The sequence below is a fragment of the Cyprinus carpio genome, chromosome B1, assembly GCF_018340385.1.
Source record: "Cyprinus carpio isolate SPL01 chromosome B1, ASM1834038v1, whole genome shotgun sequence".
Lineage (NCBI taxonomy): Eukaryota > Metazoa > Chordata > Actinopteri > Cypriniformes > Cyprinidae > Cyprinus > Cyprinus carpio.
Genome location: NC_056597.1, coordinates 19,345,197 through 19,373,174, shown reverse-complemented (window position 1 = coordinate 19,373,174; position 27,978 = coordinate 19,345,197). Strand labels below are relative to the sequence as shown.

Below are 27,978 nucleotides of genomic sequence, written 5' to 3'. Positions count from 1 at the left end.
GTTTTACAGTTTTAAACTTCGAAGACCACACCTTACATGCAGACCGGTAATCATTACTGCTGTCTTAAATATTGCTTATTTTAGCTATGGTGTGATATTCTACATTGTCTTTAGTGTATTTCACTCATGCACACTAAACAAAAAGTAAAATAATCAAGTAAAGCTGCCAAAACCTGTTATTTCACCAAACTCTGAAATTTGATGAGAATGGGCATGAGAGGATTCGGTAAACTCACAAAAAGTTATTTTTAGTGATTCCTTTTGAAAAAGAACGGCCATTAATTGTACTGAATTTGTAGGCCTACTTGTAGTGTACTTCAATTCTTAGAACTATTAAAAAACTGTATTTGCAATAAAAAAAATTGTGAAATAAAAAAAAGAACATTGTAGCCTGCTTAATGAGTACACTTTCATGCATGACTTGGGTATTCTTAATACACTTATGAACAGTTTTTAAAAATGCACTTTTAGTTTTCCATAAATGCTTGTAATCACTGCAGTACACTTTAACCATTTCAAAGACAATAGAATTATTCAGTTAACCGTGTTGGGAAGGTTACTTAGGAAATGTAATAGGTTACAGATTACAAGTTACCCTATTTAAAACGTAATTATTTGTAACTATTTCAATTACTTTATTAAAGTAATGTAACTACATTCCATTTAAATACTTTTTGATTACTGTTTGTATAATGAGAAAATGTATAATTTTCTCATTTTTTTTCTAAATTGTTAATCATTTTAAAACATTTAAAGCAGGCAGGGTTAACAGTAGCCTACTCAGCACTGATTACTGTCAAAATCCTTCATCACTTGAATTTCCATGAGTAATTGTAATTTCATTACACATTTTTCTTAACTGTAACAGATTTACATTTATTTTGTAATTTAATAACGTAATTCTGTTACGTGTAACTACCCTTCAATTACATGTAAATATAGGCTACTTAAGTTGCTCAAAAACACTCATATTTCAACTTGTATTTAATATGAATTGAAACTATAACAGATTTCCATTCTAATGCACGTTACAGTTGTCCTAAGATATTACATTGTTCACATTTTAATAACATAAATGTGTACTTCTGATCACAAGGGAAGGCACTTTAATTTAGGATATCGCCCTACTCTTCCTAGCAACAGCAGCGAGATGACGTGGGAAGGTAGCGGTTCAAACTCTTTGCATTTTACCAGCGTAGAAATCAAGTGTTGCGAACAGCTATCAAGATCAATAATGCTTCTGAGAGTGAAATAAAACAGCAAGACGCCTAAAAAGTTTACATACAGCCTACATATAAGCATCACTCACACACACACACACACACACACACACACTCCCTCTCTCTCGCACACCACCCTCTCTCTCTGTCTCTCTCTCTCTCACACACACACACGCCTCACACTCGTCACACCCGCTCCTCGGAACCGCTGCTCACCGATTCTCACCGAACCGTAGCATCCAAACAGCTCCAGCATGTCTTCGGAAGGATTAGGCGAGACTTTGGTGATTCGCTTCGGGCTGATAAACGCCGGCAACAAATATCTGACAGCGGAGACGTTCGGTTTTAAAATCAACGCCTCGGCGAGCTCCATGAAGAAGAAGCAGGTGTGGACCCTGGAGCAGTCCGGTGACCACGGAGACTCCAATGCCGTGTTCATCAAAAGCCACCTGGGTCGCTACCTCGCCACCGACAAGGACGGCAACGTGACGGCGGACAGCGAGCAGCCCGGCCCGGACTGTCGGTTCCTCGTGATCGCCCACGACGACGGCCGGTGGTCCCTGCAGTCCGAGCCCCACTCGCGCTACCTGGGCGGGACCGAGGACCGGATCGCGTGCTTTGCGCAAAGCATCTCGCCTGCGGAGAAATGGAACGTGCACCTGGCCGTCCATCCTCAGGTGAACGTGTACAGCATCGCGCGCAAGCGGTACGCGCACCTATGCGCCGAGAGGAGCGAGCTCGCCGTGGACCGCGACGTTCCGTGGGGCGTGGACTCGCTGCTCACACTCGTGTACCTGGATCACCGGTATCACCTGCAGACCGCCGACAACCGCTTCCTCACGTGCAGCGGTGCCCTGACGGCCAAACCGGGCACGGGCACCGGGTTCACACTGGAATTTCGCGCGGGGAAGGTGGCTTTCCGGGACGCCACGGGCAAATACATCGCGCCCACGGGCCCCAACGGGACCATGAAGTCAGGCAAGAGCGCGCGCGTCGGCAAAGATGAGCTGTTTGTCCTCGAGCAAAGTCACGGGCAAGTGGTGCTTACCGCCAGCAACGAGAGAAACATCTCCATGCGCCAGGGTGAGCTGTGCGACTGCAGCATGCTGATTAATAAATAATGCTGTTAATAACGGTTATGCACCACATTTGGGCGAATGTAGGGTGAGTTTAAGTGAAATGTTCCAATTTTCGTTTTGGTAAATTATTTCGTGTCTGCACATTTTCTAGCCTGCTCTTTTTGTGAAACACTGCATGCATGGAGCTCAATTTAAGATTTTCAGATTCAGCTTTCACTGTAAAATTGGTGACCTGCAGCTGTTTGTTACCTGCAAAATGCCCGATTTAAGCCATATAATTTACTTTTATTGGTGTACATTTATGTATTTAGGATTTAGCGACATTATATGACCTAAAACCAGTTAGATGTAAATGTACTTAGATGTAATCATTTTTAGGTTACCGTTTTTCAGTATTTGTAAAATGATTGTCCTGCCCATCTTGGGAAACTTCAAACAGTTATTTAACATGACAAATATGTATGCTGTAGACTAAGTTTTTGCCTCAAAATTAACATAAAGACTCTGGAAATCAGTGTGTGTGTGTGTGTGTGTGCGCGCGCGCGCGCACATACAGAAAAGCATCATCAGGACTTACATTTTAATGCAGAAGAGATTTTTAATTGTTATTATTATTATAATATAACAATTATTATTATAATTATTATTATAATATTATTTAATAGAAATCATTTGAAACATGTTTTTTTTAAATCAGTTTTACATATTGCAGAATAAAAGTAAAACAAAAAAAAGTTTACCCCAAAGTTTTGAGTGGTAGTGTATTGTGTATTTTGCTACAAAAGATATCTATTTTGAATAAATGCTGTTCTAATATTAAGCAGCACAACTGTTTTTAATATTCATAATAAATCAGCATATTAGAATGATTTCTGAAGACTGGACTAATGGCTGATGAAAATTCAGTTTTGCCACCACTAGAATAAATTATTTCAAAATATATTAAAATAGAAAACATTATTTTGATTTGTAATAATATTTCACAATATTACTGTTTTTACTGTATTTTTGATCAAATAAATGCAGCCTTGGTTAGTTATCAAAATAGATCTTTAAAAACAAAGTTTTTCTAATTCCAAACTTGTAACAGATGCACATTTCACTTTTGTAGTACAGCTTTATGAAGATAAATAGTATGTGTTCACAATATCTATTGATTAACTTGATTAACTCTCTTGTCTGTTGGCTGAAAACATACTCTGATTGAATTTCTATTTTTTAGGGGTTGATTTATCAGCCAATCAGGATGAGGAGTCTGATCAGGAGGTGTTTCAGATGGAGATGGACTGGGAGACAAAGCGCTGTGCCTTCCGATCTTGCAATGGGAAGTACTGGAGTCTTACCCTAAGTGGAGCGATCCAGTGCTCTGCTTCCACTAAGTAAGAACAATTAACTGTACTTAATTAAGTTGGGAAAATGTCAGGCACAGGGTAGAAAAGTAGATTAGCCAGTTTGAAAGATATTTGTAGAGTAAACCATATGGCAAGAGGAATTAATAAAGCAATAGGGAATACAAATATAACAGCTCACCTTGGATAGATGTTTATTTGCATGGTCATCTGTTTACTCAAGTTATTAGACAATTTTATTTATATATATATATATATATATATATATATATATATATATATATATATATATATATATATATATATATATATATATATATATATATAAGACTGTACATATAGTTAAAAAAGCACACCAGCTCAGTTGTGCTCAATAAGACAAGAAATGTACATTACTAAATTCAATTTGATTATTTTTCATGTTGATTTTTAAGAAACTGACTGTTTATCCCAGATCCCCCAGTTGTTTCTTTGACCTTGAGTGGAAAGGGTCAAAAGTCGCACTGAAGGCCAGTAATGGTAAATACTTGGCAGCCAAAAAGAACGGACAGCTGGCGGCTGCTGTGGACTCCGCAGGTTTGTGTCTGAATGGCTAATTACATTTATGCATGTGTAAATCAATAACACCACATCTACCTTTCACATGTACAGTATGTTGTAGTCGGTGTTGTTTTGTTTAATAGGTGAGCAGGAGGAGTTTGTGTTGAAGCTCATCAACAGGCCATTGATAGTGCTGCGTGGGGAACACGGCTTTATTGGTTGCCGCAAACAAGGAACTGGAACACTTGATTCCAACCGCTCATCCTATGATGTCTTCCAGTTAGAGTACAACAACAATGCTTACAGCCTCAGAGGTGAGTGATAGTGCTAATACAACTCATGAAGATTTACTAACAGTTGATAGGATGTAAATAATTACTTAAGACCCTATAAAATCTGTTTAAAAAAAAAAAATCCTGTTTTATTTTTTTTCCAAATTTTTTTTTTTTTTTTTGTTTACATTTTTCAGGATTTTTTGTTGTTGTTGTTGTAATGTTTAAATGATTAAAATAAATGTTAAAATTATGTTAAATGTTAAAATGTTAATAATCAAAATGCATGTGTTATCACTTAAATGTATACAACTGTTACAATATAATGATTTCTTAACATTTATTCAATAATACAGCCCTAATATATATATATATATATATATATATATATATATATATATATATATATATATATATATATATATATATATATATATATATATATATATATAATTTATTTTTTTATTTTTTTATTTTTCAGAAATTCTGTGTTGTCTGTTACTTACTATTTCTCTAATTTCTCTGGTCAGACTCAGTGGGGAAGTATTGGACGGTGGAGGCAGATGGCTCTGTGATCAGCAGTAGTGACACACCTGTCTATTTCCACTTTGAGTTCTGTGATTATAATAAAGTGGCCATTAAGACAAAGGAGGGCAAGTATCTTAAGGGAGACCATGCTGGGGTGCTCAAAGCCAGTGGTCAGGGGATTGCTGATGCAACATTGTGGGAATACTGAGAATCATTCAGCAATCTACACACACAAACAAACGTGTGTTCTGTAAACCTATACTTTAACATAACACATACTCTACAGCATAAGCACATGATAACATATAGTCCATATTACACAACATACAAAAATATCTCAACATAATCTAATGGATCAAGGAACAAAAACACATTTGAATGTATAAGTATAAACAAATGCACATATTATCACAATGCACAAATGAGCTTAAACTTTAACTCATTAAATTAAATAGTTCAGACAAAATTATGAATTCTGACATCATTTACTCATCCTCATATTATTGAAACCTGTACGACTTTTTTCTGTGCAGTATAAAAGACAATATTTTAAAGAACACTGGGGTGCAAACCCCAAAAAATGCATTGTACCCTTTTGATTTTCATTTTATGAACAAAATTTACAATTGAAGTCAATGGGAGCCAAAACTGTTATCAGCGTTCTACAAAATATCTTCTTTTGTGTTCAGCAGAAGAAAGAAATGGATACAGGTTTGGAACAAAATAAATGATGACAGAATTTAAATTTTTTAGGCTGAACTGTCCCTTTAAGAGAAGCACAAGTTAAAGGTGTACTGATTAAATCTTTTTAAAAACTGGATAATTGTCACACAAACTGTTGATGTTCTTTGCTCAAACTCAAGATAGCACTAACACTTTACAATAAGCTTTCATTTGTTAGCATATAGTTAACATGAACTACAACACTACTACAGTATTTATTAATCTTAGTTAGTTAAGGTTCATTTTAACACTTTCTAATACATTTTTGAAATCATATGTATGTATTAACATTAGTTAATGCACTGTGAGCTAACAAACAAACAAACAAACATTAACAGTGGTTAATAAATGTTCAATAAACATGATATCATGTTATTTAATACATCAACTAATGTTAATAAATGTGACCTTATAAGGTAAAGTGTTAACAAGATAACTGATCACTGGGACAAAATTCTGTCATGAAATCTTGCAAAAATACAGTAACCAATTTAATGCACATCATGTAGGCTCATTCAAGTCACTGTCATTGCCTCTCAAATGCTTTCATGTCCTTATTTCTCTCCTTATATCTGTTTCAATTAAATTTAGAATCTAAATGTGCTATTACATAATGGTCAATAATTTGCTTATGCAAAATGGGCATACAGCCGTGTCTCATAAGCCGAGCCTTCGGCCATAGGGTTTGTTCATGCTCCCAAAAACATTTTTAGAGTGAACTGGCTTCTGTAATGAGGCCAGGTTTTAAATAGCTGCACCATGGCTCAGAAAAACTGGAGAAATAGGCTTGCTCACATCAGAGAGGTTCAGATTTCCTTACACTCACATACACAGGCACAAAGTCATTTGTTTAAAGTCAAATTGTTACTTGTGGTGTTTGTGGCCATTTTGGGTTAGATGACTTGTATTCAGCATTATTCTGACTACTGGAACAACAGTGTTTTTTATGTAACTCTAGCTTATTGATGATAACATGTTGATTTGCACTTTTTCGGCTAAAGCTTTTTCATGTGAATGTGTTGAAAGAAAAAGACAAAGTGTTGGTGCCTTCCTTAGTGGGATAAGATCTCCTAGGGTGTGAAAATGCAGTTTTTATTATTTTATTCTCATTATGTGCCATTTGCAACTGGACATGACAATGAAATAAACAGAAAATGACAGAAAGTAAATACCTAAAAAGTGTGCTTTCAGTTCTTCTAAGAGAAGCATGGTTCATCTCACATAGTAAGTTAACCAATGATAACATTATTTTTTTTTAACTAATTTGACATTTTCTAAGCAAATGTGAGTAGATTTTGTTTCTTCTTTCTCTTTCTTTGTCTTTCTCCACCGTATGCGCCTCTGTCCCTTAACTATTTCCTCTGAATTCTCTCGACCTTGGAAGCTTTCCAAGATTTTTTGCGCTGACAGTGTGGCTCTGAATGAAACCCAAGAAGACTGCACTACACACACAGACACTCTCTCTCACACACACAACCCACATAAGGATTTACTAATATCTAACAGATGTGAATATTCTATGTGGCAATAACAAAGAAATGTCTGCAGCTGCTTTCTGTGGGTTTTAGAGACTACAGCAGCAACTGGAGGACAGATTATATCATGGAGAGATTTCACTTCAAATTGTGTTACAGATATACAAAGAGATTTAATTTTTTCGCAATATGAAAATATCCAGTAAACAAATGCCTTGCATGGTTTCTGATGGTCTGTGTGAGCTATATGTGTATGTATGGCTAAAAGACAAAATAATAAATTGCAGTTAATACCTATTATGCTTATATATAATAATCAAACCACTGATTCCAAAAATACAGTTGTAGATAACATCTGGGCAGCGGAAGACATGGAGGAACATGCTAAATGTAAATAAATGACAGCAGTGCCGCCTAGTGGTTACATTACTTCTTATTAGTTTTATGTAATGCATTCACTTAAGCACACAACTAGGCTACACTTTTACATGTTATTAATGTGATACACAAATATAGATCAAAATATATTAAAGTATTTTAAAGTATAATGAACTTTTTGGTTAAATAGAGCAATATCTATGACCTTGTATTTTTGAAGTACGTGCCTTCCATGTGCACAGAATTGAGAACTTAAATTTCATTACATGTCACAAAGGTTATAAATCAGTAACTATAAAGTTGGGTTAATAGTCCAATTGCACAAACAGTTATTTTGCAAGAGAAACATTTAGTCACTTTACCTTTCGTCAATCATTTTTATCTAGTAATTTTACTAAATTTAACAGAAAAGCATTTAAATAGCTGATAATAAATTTTAAATGCAGATATGTTGCACTCAATATGGCTTTTTAAAAACTTTACAGAGCATTTCATATTTCCAAAAATGCATCAGTGTCAAACCTAGAAAGCCTAGATTAATAATTACATTGAAATATAATAATTTACATAGACAAAAGTGAATTAAACATACAGAAATGGACATAGTGTAACAAAATAAGAATTTTTTGAAATTACATAATGTGTGTACGAGTGAATCTTTAATGAAGAACATGCACATTATTTCCAGCGGTTGATCCTGCGCAGCTGTATGTATGCAAACGTCATGCACACCAGCACAATGCCTAGAAGAGCCACCTGGTTCTGCCAGAAGCCCCACAGACTGTAGTCGATCCCCTGAGACTGCAGATACATCTCTCCTGTTAGTCTGATCATTAAAAAGAAAGAAATCAAATACTGGTAAGTCAAAAACTTAATTGATGAATGGCTCAAAGAATATATTTTGTGTGAGGGGTAGAAATCTTTTGTAACATGTCTGTACTAATCAATTCAATGCATGTTTGCTGAATAAAACTATTAAAGAAAAAATCGAATCTTACTGACCCCAAGCTTTTGAACGGTAGTGTGTGTGTGTCTGTCATGATGCAAGAGGTCGAGTTATAAAATTTGTGAACTAAACTGAACTGTCATTACACTTTATCTAGAGTTTGAGCAACTTACGTCGCATTAACACTGTAGAAGACCTGCCCCTTCATTTCATTTATAGTCACAGCCTACAAAAGAACAAAACACAATAATCAGCACTTTTTAAACAATCTGATGAAAATGCAATTAAAAACCATATGATGCACTCTTTTAATTTAACAACAGTTTTTGCATTTGTAAATTGATTTCTCTTTTCCTCCTCCTTACATCTAGTCCATATTTGAAGATACTGGCCCACTTAAGCCAGGACAGCCAGTTGAGCATGGAGTTGAGATTCACCAGGAACCCTCCAAACACCTGCAACAAAGAGACAGAAAGATAAAGCGAATAAGACAGAGAGAATGGTACAAGAACATTCAGTGCGTATGTTTGAATTCTGACCATCATGAAGACAAAAGGCAAGGCAATGAGGACGTTGGCCATGGCGAATGTGCTCACACTGGCACTGACAAGGAAGGCCAAGCTGACTCCTGCCAGACTGACCATGGACATGGTCAATGCAAAGCACAGGAAGGCCGTGAATGATGGATTCAACCCTGTTCACAAATATATATGTACACTTACTGTGCATATTCATTTTATTTAGTATAGAATACATGCTACTGATAGTTTTAATGATGTGCCACATGATTAGCATACTAATAATGTATTATGTGTGCTGCTAACCCATCATGTAGTAACAAATGCTGGAGAAGATGAAAATCGGCACGATGCGGTTTGGTAACAGATCCACAAACACCTTGGACAGGAAATACACAGATGTACGGTAATATCCCCCAGAGTTCTCATGCCTAAAACACAATATCAATCAAAAAATCAATAAAAATAAGCACATAACAAAGTTAATAAAAACTAAAATTAAAATAAAAAATATAATGTATATATATATTATTTTTTATATAAAGAAAATATGAGCTAAAAACTACAAATATTCATAAATACTATAATATTACATAAATAATACTAAAATAAACACACTTAAAAGCATAACTGAATGAACTGTAAAGCTGCTTTTAAACCAGCTGTATTGTATGAAGTGCTATAAAAACAAGGGTGACCTGTCTTGACAAAATTGCTAATATTATACTCACACAAAGATTGCTCTTTCATTAATGAAGAGTTCAACTGCTGATAGGTTGCCAAACACCATGTTGATGATGAGAAAGAAGAATGCTCCAATCCTGCGCACACACACACACACACACACACACACACACACACACACACACACACACACACACACACACACGTTTGCTTTTGTGAATTGTGGGGACATTCCATAGACATAATGGTTTTTATACTTTACAAACTGTATGTGCTATTGCCCTACACCAACCCTACACCTAACCCTACCCCTTACAGGAAACTTTGTGCAATTTTAATTTTTGTGCTTTTCTTTAAGCACAAAGAAAAAAACTCATTATGTATGGTTTATAAGCGTTTTGAAAAATGGTAATACCTTGTAATACCAGTGTCATACCCATGTCATTACAAAGCTGTGTCCTGATATGTCACAAAAACATGCGCACACACACACACACACACAAATACACACACAAACTGTAATGAAGAATGGACGGATAGATGGATGGATGCAGGGATGCATGATGGATCTATCAGTACCTGTTCTGCAAGGCTTCAGGAAGACTTAAAGGCATCTGATAGTAGATAAGTCCAATCAGCAGAGCACAGATAATGTTCATTGCCATCTGAGCATATGAGGTCTGAGGATTCCTGACAACGTTCAGCATTGTCCTCCAGCATACCACCTTTAACTACATACAAACACACATACATGATTTCATGTAAGCACACACATATACATACACACACACAAAAAAACTAGCTATCTGAAAGTTTATGGTTTAAAGGTTTATGGCTCACTGTTCATTTCACCCATAACTGACCTGATAACAGATATGAGCTTCAGTTGAACAGCAGGTCAAGATAATGTACTGGTTATTCATTTACTGAACACACAAGCAAAACAATTTTTTTTTCTTATGAAACAAACCTGGTAAAAAAATGATGTGGCATAGGATGCTGCCTTGGTCTTGGCTTCAGATGAGGGATCTGATCGTCCAGTGATACATTTCAACTCCTCTTTGACAGCAGCACAGTAGTGAGACTCCCTGTAAAGCTCAGCCAGTGACTTCTCTAAGGAACAGAGAGAAACTTTTGATCCACTGAACTATATGACTGAGCAATACCACAACATTTACTACTTTATGTAAGTCGATGCCTTAGTTTCATTTATATGTGTTCATATTTGCATGTCTGTGTATGTGTTTCACCTGTTGGCATTGAAGAAAGGGCCTCCCCGTTTGTTATGTCCAGAAAGAAATCTGCAGGGTTGTTGAAAGCCTCACATGTGTAACCTAATCAACAGAGGAGAAAACAAAAATAAATATGAATAATAAATAATGAAATTTAATAATGTCTAAAAACAAGACAGATAATTAAATATTCTTTTTCTATTATATAGCAAGAAAATGTAGTGAAGATACTAGCCACTGACTGAATGTTTTATGGGATACTGCAGTATTTTGTGTTTGCAGAAGCAAAAAGGCAATTCATTTTTTGTTTTGATTTTATTTAACTCTGGCAACCCTGGCACCTTTTTTTTTGGTTTGTTTTAAATGCATTATGTAAGCTAAATGTTAAATGTTGTTTAGTGTATCAAATAATAGAAAATGTATCTTTGTTGTTTATCAAAAAATAAAATAATATAAATAAATATGCTGTACTACTATATTTATATATCACAGTGTTTATATGGAACTCCAAGGTATTTCAAAGAAAACAATCTTTCTAGTGTCCAAAAACAGTGATATTTTTGTAAGTTGGATGAGATCACTCAGATATAAAGTTCTCCTTTCATTCATATTCATATCACCACCATATCAAATATATTTATATATTTTACCCAGACTCTGGAAGTAGTCCATGGCTTTGCCGGCAGGGCCAGCATAAACGGTTTCTCCCTTATGGAGCAGCGTCAGGTGATCAAAGAGCCTGAAGATTGAGTAACGTGGCTGGTGGATAGAGAAAATGATAGTTCTACCACCCCGTGACAACCTGAATGACCAGAAGAGAGAAAGAAGACAGTTGAAGTGATAAGACAAAATGATGTGAACATAAAGATTTCAAGTGGTTACCAAACAAGCAGGTAATGCAGGCACTACATGAGGTATATAATAAACTGGGTGATGGAGGGTTATTAAAATAAGTTTGTACCTGTGTAAGAGAGCAATGATGCTGTTCGCTGTATTGGAGTCGAGGCCTGTGGTCGGTTCATCCAGGAACAGAAGAGTAGGAGATGTAATGAGCTCCATACCAATGCTGCAGCGCTTCCTTTCTCCTCCTGATACACCTCTTATGAACTCTGTACCAATCTTGAAGACAGACATATCTATTTAATGCATTTCAGTTAGTGCTGTCAATCAATAACAAAATTTTTTTTTTGCAAAAATATTCAAATTTGTAATCATAAATATAGTTTTACATTGAATCTCCAAATTAATGTAGAAACTATATACAGACAGTATATTTCACATTTCTGTTTAATAGCATCTTTTTATAAGTACTATGAATTATAGCATGGAATTATGCACAAATGTCTGAGAATACAATGAGTAAATATAGCCATTCAATATTACAGTAAAACTTGTGCCATTATTTCTGTCATTGTTTCTGTCTCTATTAATAAAATTATTACTTTATTTTTCATGTAAATTTTAATAATAAATTAGAAAATTACTAGTCAAAACTTTTGGTAATATTTTGAGGAAGGGAAAAACATTAATCGCCTAACTATTTTTTTTTTATGTATTAAACAGAAAAAATTAATCACAGAAATTAACATGTTACTGTATTTTTGACAGCCTTTATTTAAATTTTAAATGACATTTAGACAAAAGATTTTTGAATTATTAATACCATGAATACCTTGTCATAAAAATACCTTTATAAAAGATATTTGTAACATTGTGACTTAACATACATTTTTCAAGTATAAATCATTTTAATAATTAATCATTTTAAAACAACAATGTTTTATTTCACTACTTCTTATTCATTTTAAAACAAATAAAACTAAATTAAAAACAAGACTATACCAAATTAATAAATACATTTTCATTATTTTATTTTATTTTATTTTAAAACTTTTTTTTCCCTTTTCTGCTGCAATCTCAGGACAGTTACATTTTTGAGTAAATGCCCCACAAAAATTCTCAAAATGAATGAGTGGTTTATTCAAGACAATGTTTATATAAATAGGTGTTTTTTAACTGCATTAAAAGAGCTGGACCTAAAAAGCATCAGTAGCATTTGTGACTAACCTTGGTGTCTGCGCAGTCCTCTAATCCCAGCTCCTGAATGATGCTCTCCACTTTTTTTTCCTTATCAGCAGTGGAACACTGTTTCCTTGGCAACCGCAGATTTCCAGAGAATAAAAGATTCTCCCGCACAGTCAGAGTGCCCATCAGGATATCATCCTACAGAAGGATACAGACACACAAAATGTTGAGAATTGAACCAGTTAAAATGAATGTGTCTGATTTTGAGCTAAGCAAAAGACTCTTGAACAGGAGACAAAAATAATTCCGTTCCACAATAATCTTCCCTGCATTAACACTTACATGTGCCACACAACAGAGAAGAATATTCCTTTATCCTCCCTGCAGACATACTACTGACTGTTAAATTCTGCATTCTTACCTGTACGACATAGGCAGACATGAGACGGAGGTCAGAGGTCACAACCTTGTTGTCAACCAGAACTTGACCTGAACGCAAACCACGAGGATCCTTCCTTCCAGCGATCACATCTAACAGCTTCACGCAACAAAAAATAAAGGTTAGAAATTGAGTGTAGTTGCCAGCTCTTCATCAGTTGCAGCCTTTCAGTCTGTTGATTCTGTGAGCGTCTTACGATGTCTTGCCGCTTCCTGTTGCTCCCATGATTGCATTCAGGCCGGTTTTCATGATTCCACTAAAACAGGAAATAGCAAAACAGTGCACTGTAAAGATGTTTATCAAATAACCTAAAAATGTGCTCTATGTGGCAACATCTAAATTAAAACAATCGTATTTTTAATATGCCTGAACTGTTAAGAAAGAAAGAAAGAAAGAAAGAAAGAAAGAAAGAAAGAACACACTAATACACAAAATCTATGTAGAATTACATTTTCAGTTCTTTTTTTTTATTTTAATCTCTAAACATCTAAACTCTGGACAAATATTTTAGCATTAGGTCACAAAACATTTCTTTTCCAGATATAAAAAACACTAAAACACATAGAAAGACAGTGATCTACACATGCATATGAATTGGATCTGGGATGCTTATCTTAAAGATAAGTGTTATCTGTACCAAAATGGTGTGCAATCAAATTTGACTGCACAGCGGTGTGTTTTGCTGAATATGGTCTGTGTGAGAAGTCAATTGTTATGCTCTAACTGTTTCTACGGCACATAAACACACACAGACACCAACCTGACATTTTTAGGACAGCACATAAGCACACACACAGACACTAACCTGACGTTTTTTAGGATTTCTCGCTCAGGACCTCTCTTGCGGCACGGTCCACGGCTTTCTCTAATACAGTAGTGAATATTCTGGTATGTCAGAGTTGGGCCCGGCACCTTTACACACACCTTTGTGCCATCGCTTTCCCCGGCAGGCAACATTTTTAGCTCACTCACATCCATGGAGCCAGAGAGACTGAAGTCACAAGCTTCCAGGTGGAATGAACATTTAAGAGTCTATGGATGCTCCACCCTTTCAGGACCTTATACTCCAGACGTGAATTACCCATAAAACCAGAGGTCACTGCCAAAGTCCTCACACGCCCCGGTACGTAACAAGTGGCTGCTATGCAACTCCTGCACTTATGAAACAGCATATAACATAGTTCAAAATATGTTAAATGTTTATAGGCTACAAATGTCACTAATTTTAATGTTAATGGTTTTCTAGCAACATAACATTTTGATTATCTACATATTTAAACTTTTTATGAAATGCAATCAAAACCTCCATAAATATCCTTTTTTTTAAACATCAGTGTTAATAATATAAATTCATTATAGCTCATTAATGAGTTCTTACTTATTTACTCATTATGAGTATTTACTTATTTGAACAATAAACATTAACTGGATTGAAACAAATTAGGTTTACTTGATTATCAATAATTTTTTTTAGTGAAAAAAGGTTAAGGACTATTTATTTCCCTTTTAACATTTATACCCAGAGGCGGACAGAAGTATTTTTACTCTGCTTTAAAAGTAAATTTTTACTTTATCAGAGTGCTTATCTTTAGAAAACTTTTACCTCACACTTTTCCAAAGCATAATATTGTACTTTTTACTGCATTACGTTTCATATTAAATATTATTTAATATTTAATTACATTAGAGATCTAGTACTTTCTTACTTTTACTCAAGTAAAAGTAATTCAGAGTTTTAATGAGTACAAGAAAGTTCTACATTTTTAATGGTAGGTAGCCTATTAAACAAAAAAAATACGATATTTATGAAATGTAGTGCAGTAAAAAGTCATTTTTTTTTGTGTGTGTGTGTGTGTGTGTGTGTGTGTGTGTGTGTGTGTGTGTGTGTGTGTGTGTTTTAATGTCTTGTGTTTACACATAGAAAGAGAGGTGTTTTAAAATATGCCACAGTGAAATTGTATTTTCTCTGAATTCGTTTCCTACTTGTAAAGACGTCTGTGACTTTAAATGGCTTTGAGCACGAAAGATGCATTGGAATACTTGATTAATGTCGCCCTCTGTAGGACAAAAAAGGTAATTACACCTGACTGTATAATCAAAATCCATTCTTTGTTTAACAGACGCCTACTGTAATGAACAGTAGAGCAACAGGAAAAGGCTTTGTAAAGGACGCTAGCTGCATGAATAGGGACTCATTATGGGCTTGCGCAATCTTGCGTTCCTATTCAGCGTACTTGAGGCTTCAAGTATTTGCTGGCTGTGGCAATTCACATAAACAGGGGCGGTGCATTCATTCATTGTCGCTCCGTGACAGATGACAGACAGTCGATGCTTCTAATCAACAGTTGAGCTGGTGACGACCAACCACGCCCCTGCGCTGCTGTAGCCAATCGGCGTCGAGCATAATTCAAGGGGGCGTGGTTTGAGTGTCGGCAACGTTAAGATGTTTTCATCGACTGTGTGGCGGAGAAGTGCAAGCACTGTTCGCGATGCAGACGTAAACTAACAGCTGTCGATGAGGCCGCCGCCGACAACCGACCACGGCCGGGTTTAATCACCACGGAGAACTTTTTAAGCGAACGTTAGAGCATAACAGCAGCGGTTTAAGTGTTTTTGTGGCCATGGAGGAGAAGAAGAAGGAGGAGGGGGAAGCGGAGATCCAGGAACACGGACCCGAGCACTGGTTCTCCAAATGGGAGCGGCAGTGCCTAGCCGAGGCCGAGCAAGAGGAACCGAGCGAGGAGGAGACCGAGCAGAGCCAACAAAAACTCTGGCATCTCTTCCAGAACTCCGCCACCGCCGTCGCACAACTGTATAAAGGTGCGAAATATGTAACGTTAATAAAAAGTCACTGAGAGCTAGCCTTAGCTGGCTAGCTGACACTGCCAAACAAAGGACACTAACTCATAAGCTCAGCGGATAGCCACCAAACTAAATCGAACGCGACCTAATCAAGATGCATAGGAGTTGTTTTACAATAAAGTACATATTTAGGGCTAAGTTAAGATTATTTCGGCCCCTTATTTGACTGTTTTGAAGGTCGGTGGGGTTTGCAGATTAGCATTGACGCTAAGTGGCAGACGGGCATCGGAAACTGACACACAGATCAGAAATGTCACCGGTTACCCGTCTTTGTGTATTGCTATAACGAGTTACAGTACATTTAAACGTTTTTCGCGATATTTTAAAGATATTTAAAGCGTCGCCCAGCTGGTTGTCTATCAGCAAAACAAAATGGCGAAGTGCAGGGAGGAGTTCATCTGATGAAAATAACTCGATTTGTGATCGAAATCTCCTCTGTTACGAACTCAGACGTCATGTGCGTTGGCAAAAATATCTAGGAATACGAACTATGATATGAATTGATGACAACGTGTGATTGTTCTTTAACATTAATAATACAATGCGAAACAAAATGGCGAAGGCAGGATTAGCAGGCTAAAGTTGAAATGTTGTGAGTGCCAGTCGTAGCCTGTTTTGTTCATATTTGTTATTAAATGGATAAAACACTATACAGCCGGTTTAATCTGCGAGTACACGTTTTTCTACACAAAGTTGTGGTTTGGACAGCCCGGTACAATTAGATACACTAAAGCTACTCAACAAAATGGCGTAGAGTGCTCTTGCTACATATCATATTTAGACGTCGTGTAATTAATGGCTGTGTCTCAAAACGTAGAGAGCTGCTTATGTAGAGCGCTCTTATGGTCATCATAGACGCTTTTAGAACATTCCAAGCGCGCTCATGCTGCCCGAAAGTGCTGTTTAAGTAGGCAGCCCACTATCTCATGACACACAGCGGTGTGAGAGGCTGTTCAGGTGCTAAATATAAAGCTGATGCTGGTTTAGTTGTCCAGGGTGTTTTCTTGTCTGTCTTCAAACACAGTGGCTAAATGTATGTCACATTAAGACAGGAAATGATGTATCTCCACTTGCAACAACATTTCCTGTCTGTTCACTCCCTCAGATAGAGTGTGTCAACAACAGGGCCTTTCCTTATGGGTTCCCTTTCAAAACGCTGCGACTGCCGTCACTAACCTGTACAAAGGTAAGCTGAGAATATTTTTAACACACTGTTGTGTTTTAGGTGAGAGTCTGTGGTTCTTTATTAATTGGACTGCAGTTTACTGTATTAATTTTGTGTTTTGTTTGTGCACATATTGGTTTTTATCACACTCCTCTTTCGTTCTCTTAAAGTCATTCCTGCTTTTGAACACAACAGGCCTATTCACATCAAGAAAAATAACTATATTAGTGTTCAACTTCACACCAATACATACCACCCCAGTGTCAGTACCGTTACGGTGACATTGTGTTTATTATAAGCACACTTTTCAGTGGTCGCCTGTCGCTTTAAATGCTTGAGCTCTTTAAAGTTAGCTGTATTCTAAATGGGCAAATGTTTTGATATGATGATATCATTCATCAACATGTTATTGTTCTATTTGTGGTCTTCTCTATTCTCATACAATTAGAATGATTATTTTAGAACTTAAAATGATAACTTTGTAGTTATTGTTACAGCTGTCCTCATCATCTTATTGTTGCTTATTAAAAAAAATAGCTGTTGAAGTGGTCGCCTGTCGCTTTAAATGCTTGAACTCTTTAAAGTTAGGTGTATTCTAAATGGGCAAATGTTTTTATCATTCATCATCTGGAGAGAGAAAAAAAATTGTTCTGAAAGTGATTTCAATGATATCGTTCCTCAACATGTTAATGTTGTATTTGTGGTCTTCTCTATTCTCATACAGTTAGAATGATTATTTTAGAACTTAGCTGTTGAACAGTGTTTAGTAGGTTGTTCACACATTTGAGACTAGCAACAACATGGCCGACGGCAGTTCTTAAAATCCTATTGATTTATGCCCCTCTTCAGACAGAATCTTTCTGATTGTAACCGAGACCGTCTTAGTCACAGCCTGGAGTAGTTGTGTTTTATTAGATTGCAGTTATGAGACCTTAAACTGATCACCAACATGTGTACGCTATTGTCTGTTAGCAAAACTTGAGTCATCATTCAGATGTTTGTCTGTTTGGTTGGGTTAATGAGAGGTGATGTTGTTGGGAGGGTGTCAGATGTGTCATGTGGATGATTTGACTCTAGGAGCTGTCAGGAACAGGGAGTGTTTGTTTGTTCAGTTTACTGGACATCACTGCCTACATATGACTGATTTATCCATTGTAAGAAGTTTTCGAAGCGTGTTGGATGTAGTCAGTTCAAGTTTGTCTGTCTGCTCACTATGTTCTGTATTTATCAATCAAAAGTTAAGTGTGGAAGTTACAGTTTGAACTTTGACTGAAGCAGAAATTGTTCGGTTCAAGTCTGTATTTTCGAAACCCCCTCATTTTTCTTATAAACACCTTGGTGAGATTTTATCTCCTCTTGAATCATTTCATGCACCCCTTCTCAAGATTTTGTAAGCGTATAATTCATTTCAACCTGGTTCCAGCCTGGCAGTGGAAACCCTGTCAATTGAAACAAATCTTCCTGCCTGCCAGTTATGGTTGAGCCGGTTTATTTGTTGCCTATTATGGATTGAAAATAATATATTGAAGAACAATGGCTGCTGTTCCTGGGGAGATGATGCTGCTGCTGTTTCTGGTAGAATGAAAATTGATGGTGTTGCGCAATTGCTTTGGAAGTTGATGTAACATTTACGTAATTATGTTATTAAAAACTTCCTTTTTTAATTATCAGCAATAAATTACCTGCTGTTCTGTTTCTTCTTCACATAAAATCGTTGCTCTCTGTTTAATGCCGTATAACAATTTCTGAAATGAAAACCCCTTATTAGAAATTTTAAATGAGACTAACATCTTTGGGAATAAAACATTAGGAGACATTGATGCAGCTGGGCTGATTCCTGACTTGCATACAGAAATACTCATGCCAAGTTTTTTTCCCATCTTCCAGAGAGCGTTGATGCCCATCAGCGGAGTTATGAGCTGGGAATTCAGATCGGTCATCAGAGACGAAACAAAGATGTCCTGGCATGGGTGAAGAAAAGGAGGCGGACTATTCGGCGTGAGGATCTTATCAGCTTCCTCTGTGGTAAAGCCCCACCGCCACGTAGCTCCAGGGCTCCGCCAAGACTTACAATGGTGTCGCCAAGCCGACCCACGTCCTCGGAGACAAGTTCATCTGTAGAAACAGACCTGCAGCCTTTCAGGGAGGCCATTGCTCTGCATGGTGAGTGTGCTATATATGATAGAATAAATGATAGAATTGCTTTGTGATAGATAGACAGACAGATACATACATACATACATAAACCTCTCATTCATATTTAACAGAAAAGAAACATGTCTTAAGACATTCTTTGAAGCGTATAATATAAAGTGCTTCCTTGCTTTGGGCAATATGCGTTGTACACTTTCACTGCATCTCCCTCTATAGCCGCTAGTATTGTTTTTTAATAGAAATAGTATGGCACAATACAGCTAAATGTCACTGACAAATGTTTTCTGAGCACACAAACTAGACTCGCTAGCCCTGCACATGACATCCAGGCAAAATTATATGTATTGAGGCCACAAATTAATAATTTGTTCCCTCATTTTATTAATTTACTCCCTCGTTTTAATTCAGTCGTGGTCACAAATAAAGAATTTGTTCCCATGACTTAATTTAAACGGCTGCGAATTAATTTATGTGCATGTGATGTGCATGGTTCTGTAGTTTCTGACTATTTTAAACAACAATTTCTGATTAGAGGTTTAAAATTTGAACATCTAGTGGTAGCATGTTGCCTTTTGTTGTCTTGATGAGTTAGGGGTTGTGAAATGTATGTTAAGTCATCTGTATTTCATGTTTGTTTTCCTACCTGTGTGTGTTGAGGTCTAAGCGGAGCCATGGCGAGTATCAGTATGCGCTCCGGAGCCCCAGGTTCACCAACACACCTGAGTGCCAGCTCCGCCCCCAGTCGCCGCCGAAATGGTCTCCATGACGTGGACCTCAACACTTTTATTGCCGAGGAGATGGCGCTCCACCTCGACAACGGAACTCGGAAACGAAGCTCCGCCCAGTGCAATGATGTCATAACAGACTCGCCCACTCACAAACGCAATAGGATGATCTGAGCTCTTAAGAAAACGATGACAACAACAACTGCGAAATACGTGAATAAAATGCCACTCCTCAGTCATCCTCCCATCTTTATTCAGGCCAGGAAATAAAAGCAGCCAATAACAGTGCTCACCACAGCCCAGCACATTCTCTGATTGGTCTACAGAGCCCAGTTGAGGTGATCGGAGGGAGACAGTGTTCAGTGCAGAGGCCTAAGTGCCCTTCCATAGGATCCTGTCGACAAACACACAACCCTCATTCACTATATTACTGCGTGAGTTGATTGTGTGTGTATGTAAGGTTGTGTAATGGCTGAACTGAGATGCGATCGAACGCAGGAACAAGGAAACATTTTTGTGCATGTTCGCAACATAATGAGCAGTGTCTGTATGATTGCGTGTGTGTACAAGTACTTGATGTGTGTGAGTGAACGACTGATGAGTTTTGTTAGAGTGTGGTACCTGCCCCTTCCTCCAGCACCTGTCACTGCCCCAGCTCTCAGTTACCACGCTGCGGCTTTGAAAAGCAACAAAAGTTTGATTTCAATATTAATGACAATGCTATTCATGAGTTTTTCTTTCTTTTTTTGCCTTCTCTTAATTCTGCTCTAGCAGCAGGCACAAGTGCTGTGGTAGCCATACGTCCGCTGTCATGCACATCTCTCAATCACTCGTGTTTTTCTTCAATAATTTCCCTTCATTCTTCCTGAGCATCCAATTTTTTTCACTCATCCTCTTTCGTCACTCTTTTCCCCAGCACCTTTGTCTCCAGTGTAACATTATGTAATGTAAATACCTGTAGGTGCTGACAGACTTGTGGTACATATTGTAAAAAAAAGCTGTGCAGAGACCATTGAATTGTTAATGTACAATAATGATTCTTGCATTAAAGAAATCAAGCTTTTAACTACCTCTTTTTCCGCTACCTTTGTCATCTGAGTCACATGTGATCAAATAGGATTTTATCCTTAAACTAGATTAAAATGATAGTATATTGAATGCACATTCTGTTGTATCAACGTACAATCTGTTACTGTTCCTTTGACAATCTGTGAAGAACAGCTGCCAATAACAATGCTTTCAAAATGATTGCTTGTGCCCATGTGTTCAGCTGTGTTTGAATGTGCCTACATAGGCTGGAGATGCTATATGGCCACACAATACTAGCTACAATCCAACCATTTTTGTTCTTACATCTTGTCCAACATCCTGGAAATAAAAAGGGCAGTTAATGGGGTTTCATAGAACTGAAAGTGCAAAGAAATAAGTTGCGTGGGCAGAACTGGACAATTCTCAACTGTTTTTTTTTTTCTTTCTCTATAAGAGCTGTTGAAATGTGTTTGGCAGGTAACATGTCAAATGGTGTCTATACTCCATACTAAACTATTTAAAAAATTTTCTTTTCCTAAAATAATACTTTTAATAATCATGTCATGTGACATACAGAACCACAGAACCATTAAAATTGAAACCACTTAAAACGGTGACAAGTCACCTAAGATAAAAACACTACGTCAAGTAATTTATATAGGCTTAAAGGGATAGTTCACCCAAAAATGACAATTGTCATCATTTACAGTTTTGTTTAGAAACTGCATTTCTTCTCTTACAGCACACAAAATAATTTTTCAAAGTATGTTCATTGCCAAGCTGTTTTGGTGAACAGTGGGGGGGGGGGGGTGAAAGGATATTTCTCTCATTTTATGTTTCACACGAGAAAATCATACAGTTCTGGAACAACATTTTGGTGCGTAAAAGAATTTCCATTTTGGGTTAAACTATCCCATTAACTTTTCTAACTTTTTGATTTTGTACTCTTCTAAATTGATTGTTCAATAAATTATATAATTATACATCTTCAATAACAATTATTTCACAGAATGAGTTTCAGAAAGCTGCTTCATGAGCTGAACAGAAAAAGATCCCATATTAATGTAATAGTAGTCACAAAAATGAAACTATTTGGTTACCATATAATTTTTGCCACCAGTGCCATAAAAAGTAGGCTCATTAATATGACAAAAACATTTTAAAATATGCTAGTATTTCTTATCCATGCAGTGGCGGTGACTGAAGATTTCAAACTTACTTCAAAATTATTCTAAATAACCATTAAACATACTTGTGCACTACATATATTCTAAATACATTGAATAATTAAAAAAAAAAATACTCTGTATAAAAATGATATTTTCTATGTTTTCTGGTGGAGCCATAAGATTGGATAGACAGACAAAATATTGTTGACTGAAATCATGATATCCGGTCGATTATGCTTCAGTAAACGAGTGAATAACGACCTACATCACAAAACTGCAGCACGACTCCAGAAATAAACGTTTCGAGTCCAGTAGTCTATTATTATTGATGATTCTGCGATTTAAAAACTTCATTGTCAATCTGACGTCAATGCATCTGTACATTCTTCAAAGCATCTCCTTTTGCGTTCCACAGAAAAATAAAACCATATGCATTTGGACAACGGTGAGGGTGAAGTGGGTGAGCTATCTCTTTAAGATGGTTTTAAATTCAACACACCTTTCTTTTTTTGTTGTTCTTTTGATCCCGTTTCACCCATGCCCCTCTTTCTTACGCGAAACCTGTTGTTTCATTGATAAAATAAACGTTGACGCTGTGCACGCGCGCGCTTCCATCCCCTATTTCTATGGTAACAGTCCGCCGCTTACCAAACACCGTCATCGGCTCCGCATTCCTTTACTCTGCCCTCCTCCAAATCATCTTCGCTTCTCAGTAAAGAGGACCGTGAGCCCATCACCATAGCAACACGTTACATATCTAGAAGTAATATTTATCCTTCCTAGCGAAGAGAAACCGAGGCTGTTTTTATCTTCTGTGGCGTAATGCCGAGCAGACACCGCTAGGGGGCAGCAGTTAACAACACAAAGAAGCGTGACGACGAGCGCATGGAAAATCACATCCGTCAAAACCAGCAAATTGCTCTTGCAGATCGCGTCTTGTCGACGGAGATTGTGTGTAAATCAGGTGAAAGCCTCTTTTGAAAGTAGTTTTGGCGTGAAAAAGGTCAATACAAGGTGGTTTACCGTCTCTTTGAAGAGGAATAAGAGAGGGAGGGGGACTTGGAGAGAGACATTTCTGTAAAGAAGATGAGCTCACTGGTGTTGTGCTGAATGAGAAAAATCACAAACAAAGCTTCATGAGTGGGTTGAGGGAAAGAGAGAGAGAGAGAAGAGAAGGAATGAGAGGGAAATAAATGTGCATTGTAGAAGCCTGTAGTCTGAAGTCTGTAATACACATCAAACACTTAATAATGAACACCAAAAATAATGAAACTCGTCATCATCTACTCACCCTCACGTCATTCTAAACCTGAACAATTCTCTTCTGTCTAACACAAAAGGCTGGATATAATGAAAATTACAACAACAATTATTTCCTATTATTATTTTCTACAACATGAATGAGTCAAGCTCAGTAGGAATAGTTACAGAAATAGGCCTAAGAAACATTTAAAAGAATAGTTCACCATATAATGAACATTGGCTGGAAATTCAGGTCATCCAAGATGTACATAGTTTGTTTCTTCAGCAGACTAGCTTTGGAGAAATGTAGGATTAGATCACTTGCTCACTAGTAGATCCTCTGCAGTGAATGGGTGCCGGCAGAATAAGAGTCCAAACAGCTGCTAAAAACAACACAATAATCCAGAACTAATCCACTCAACTCCGGTCCATCAGTTAACATCTTGAGAAGTGAAAAGCTGAGTGTAATAAACAGATCTATTTGAACTTTAAACCATCACTTAAAAATGTTAAAAAGATAATAATGATGAATTTGTTTATCATGAATCTGACTTAAAATGTTAAAAAGATAATAATGATGAATGATGTTTATCATGAACAAGCAGCTTCTTGCTTCACAAGACATTAACTGTTGGACTGGAGGATTACTTACAAGTGATGTAATGTTACATTTCTCCACATCTTTTCGAATTAAGAAATAACTAGTCTATATCTTGGATGGCCTCGGTGAGTAAATTTGCAGCAAACTTTCATTTTTGGGTAAACTATTCCTTTTATTGAGGGGAGATTTCACACAAAAACATATTTATTCTGTTAATCACAAATTTATCATACAGTCCATATGAATTACTTTCATTGTGCAGTTTTGCAATTTTTCTGCAACTTGGCTGCTCCATTTACGTTTATTGTATAGAAAAAAATAAGATGTCAAATTAGAGAGATTTCATGTCTATTTTTGGATTTGGATTATTTTGGGTGACTATTCCTTTAAACCAAATACAGCCCCTGTCTTATCCCTTAAATGTTCCTCTCTTCCTCTTTCTTTCCCACCCAGAGATTTCTCGTCCACCTTGGCCGTGTTCCACTTGAAAACACACAAACACTTTGGTTCGTCTCATGTATTGAATGGTCTGTGAGACCCAGCCCTGGAGCACTTTCGAAATATTATTACTTCTGTCTAAGGGCAACTCTGTCTGTGCCTCTATCTCTGCCACACACACAAAGTGAGACCCGAGGCTGGTTCTGTGAAATTACTTGCATCTCAGAAAAACCTCAGAGTGAACAAAAGCCTATTTTTATCTCCAGAATCTTTGTGCACAAATGTCCGTATCTAAAAGACGCCTTCTCAGACAACATCATGTTTTTGTATTAGATATATAGATAGCATATATATAATGTACATTAAATCAAAATGGAAAATTTACTTTTCAAAACGTCCAAGGTGGCTTTAATATGACTTGATTAAATCATTTAAAATGATCTAAAATAAGTAAAAACAAGGATTAAAATAAGCCAAAAACCTAAAAATCAAGATATTTTTATTTCTTATTTAAGGCTTTTAAAAGTGTGATTTTAGACATGGAAAAATCATTTAAAGTAATGTAATCTAAATTTTAATTTGGGTAGAGATTGTGAGTAAAAATATCTGTAACCCATATCCTTATCCAGTAGTAAAAAAAGAGGCAGTCAAATGTTGTGAACAAATGTGGGCTAGTAGTCAAATACATTGAGAACCACTTGCAAGTATTTTTAAAATCTCTTTTACTCTGTATAAATCTAAAATGGTTTTGAAAGTCATTATGACTTTAAAGGGGTCATATGATGCCATTTCAAGTTTCCTTTCTCTTTGGAATGTTACAAGCTGTTTGTGCATAGATAAGATCCCGAAAGTTTCAAAGACTAAAGTCTCAAACCCAAAGAGATATTCTTTATAAAAGTTAAGAGTCGACCACGCCTTTCTAAAACGCCTCGTTTAAACACGCCCCTACATCTCTACATCGCTGTGTGGGAAGATTTGTATAACACCGCCCAAATGTTCATGCAAAGAAAGAAGGTGTAACTTTGATTCTCGCTGCAGTGTTGCCGCCGCTGCCATGTTGTGGAGACACTGTGTTTCGTTGCAAAAGCGAAACTACTTTGTTTGGTCTTCCAAAAGAGAACACAACTAGAAATCAGTGGTTAAGTTGTATTTCAACACTGTTCCAGAACAGTCCAACTCAAATATTCAGATGTGTGCTGCGCATTTTATGGAGGACTGTTTCCTGGGAGAATAGCCTACAATTCTGTCCATCCACAAAGGCTGTTTCTATAAAGTTGGGCAGTTCAAACTTTGCAAGGACAGTCTGGCGCTTCTGACTCACAGCATCACAGTATGTTAAGGGGTGTAACATTTCCGTCACACGCTTGAGGTATTTGACCAATCACAATGCACTGGATAGCTGGCCAATCACAGCACACCTCGCTTTTCAGAATGAAGAGCTTTGTAAAAATTGACGCGTTTCAGAAGGCGGGGCATAGAGGAGAAACAATAATGTAGTACATTATGTGGAAAATAATGTTTTTTGAACCTTAAACCGCATTAACACATTGCATTACACCAAATACACAAAATAATGCTCTTTTTAGCAACGTCAAATGACCCCTTTAAATTGATTTAGCATTTGTAATACTTTGCAAACACATTTTCTCCATTGTACTATCACCCTATTTTTGAAATCTGTTCTGTAGTAAATTTCGGCATATTACAGTTTTATTCTAATTTCTTATGCTTATCTTACATTCTTCTCTGACTAGTTTTATAGTCACAAAGACCACAGAGATGGCTTTCCGTATACACAAGCAGATGATGAGAAAGTCCGATTTTTCTCTTGTGGAGAGCAAAGACAAGCTTTGCTCTTTCATGCACAGACTTCAATTACGCCGCATCCCATAAAGTGGTTGTGACGAGTGGCCCTTTATCGATCGAAACATCTTTTCATTATTTAAAATTTAAAATCTTAATTTTTTTTTTGCTAAAACTGCTTTGTTAGTTTCAGGCCACTCAGCAATGTTCCATCTGACACAAACTTTTCCTCATCAATCTGGTTTAGACCAGCTGTCCAAGATAAACACACACGAGATGGTGAGCACTTATCAGAAAGGACAGAAAATGCTAACTTGAGTTCAAGTTTTACATTCCCTAGACACTCACTCTTTTACTTTCGATCACTCCTTTTCCCTCTTCCTCTTCCTCTCCCTTTCTCTCTCTCTTTTACCCTCTATCTCTCTCCCTTCATCTCCCGCAGGGTGTGCTGTCTGGGATGAGAGCTTTCACAGCAAGAACATTTTCTCTCTCTCTCTCTCACACACACACACACACACACACACACACACACACACACACACACACACACAGTCGCAGGACTCAGCATGGACCTATGCACTATTTTGAATAATATATGTTGACCGCAGGAGCAGCTCAAGAGAATCATCCTGTCTTTAGCAGAGTAGTAAATTTAGCAAGTCTGATCTCATACGCTTTTGGGGTCACTGTACGATTCATGCTGACGTTCGGATGGTGTCACCCGTTCGCTGCAACTCTGAAATGAGATTGAAATAGAGATTAATCTTGAGAGCATTCATAGTCTTGATAAAAAGCTTTCTGATTCAGGAAAGGCCGTAGGTGTATGTGGAGTGGAATAGCAAAATATCTCAAGGAAAAAGTTATGTTTGAGTCATAAAAACAGTGTATATATGGCACAGGCTGAAGGCTGCTGGTGATTTATAAGGGGTGATTCTACGATTTTGTGACTCAGAATTATATTACTTTACACTAACAGTGCTTACAAAAATGTAAAAACCTGCCATATTCATTTACTCTCCCTTATGTTGTTGAAGTTAATTAGAATATTCATGCAGATATTTTCCATAAAACAACAGTTTGTTGTGACCACATCAGTTTAGCACCTAATAATGCCAAAAAACAGCATAAAAAGATGATATGGTCATGTAAACTACATTTGTGGCGCTTGATAGTCACTATTACCCTGTTGACAAAAACAGCATATGCTGGTTAGGTATGTTTTGAAGCATGGAAGCTGGTTTGAGCTGGTTTAACCTGGTCCTGAGCAACCAGCTTCTGCTCAGGACTAGCTTCTAACCAGCTTAAACCAGCTCATGACCAATTAAGGACCAGCTTAAACCAGCTTCCATGCTTCAAAGCATACCTAACCAGCATATGCTGGT

At 36.9% G+C, this 27,978-nt stretch overlaps 3 protein-coding genes across 3 annotated transcripts; 2 read left to right on the top strand and 1 right to left on the bottom strand.

Moving 5' to 3' along the window:
- The first annotated feature begins 1,365 nt into the window (after positions 1–1,365).
- fscn1b (fascin actin-bundling protein 1b) lies at positions 1,366–6,890 on the top strand. Its single transcript, XM_042716940.1, has 5 exons — positions 1,366–2,303; positions 3,522–3,678; positions 4,103–4,224; positions 4,332–4,502; positions 4,991–6,890. The coding sequence occupies exons 1-5, from the start codon at positions 1,475–1,477 to the stop codon at positions 5,194–5,196; spliced, it is 1,485 nt and encodes a 494-aa protein (XP_042572874.1). The 5' UTR covers positions 1,366–1,474; the 3' UTR covers positions 5,197–6,890.
- A 449-nt stretch (positions 6,891–7,339) lies between these two features.
- abcg2b (ATP-binding cassette, sub-family G (WHITE), member 2b) lies at positions 7,340–14,437 on the bottom strand. The gene is made up of 15 exons (XM_042716939.1): positions 14,214–14,437; positions 13,605–13,664; positions 13,391–13,508; positions 13,012–13,167; positions 11,906–12,063; positions 11,595–11,746; positions 10,963–11,046; positions 10,683–10,825; positions 10,292–10,443; positions 9,760–9,849; positions 9,335–9,459; positions 9,050–9,204; positions 8,876–8,965; positions 8,684–8,736; positions 7,340–8,390 (listed from the first exon to the last, which is right to left on the bottom strand). The coding sequence occupies exons 1-15, from the start codon at positions 14,384–14,386 to the stop codon at positions 8,243–8,245; spliced, it is 1,857 nt and encodes a 618-aa protein (XP_042572873.1). The 5' UTR covers positions 14,387–14,437; the 3' UTR covers positions 7,340–8,242.
- Positions 14,438–15,841: 1,404 nt separating this feature from the next.
- zgc:77849 (UPF0472 protein C16orf72 homolog) lies at positions 15,842–21,383 on the top strand. The gene is made up of 4 exons (XM_019089431.2): positions 15,842–16,228; positions 17,376–17,456; positions 19,323–19,598; positions 20,247–21,383. The coding sequence occupies exons 1-4, from the start codon at positions 16,030–16,032 to the stop codon at positions 20,486–20,488; spliced, it is 798 nt and encodes a 265-aa protein (XP_018944976.2). The 5' UTR covers positions 15,842–16,029; the 3' UTR covers positions 20,489–21,383.
- The last annotated feature ends 6,595 nt before the right edge of the window (positions 21,384–27,978 follow it).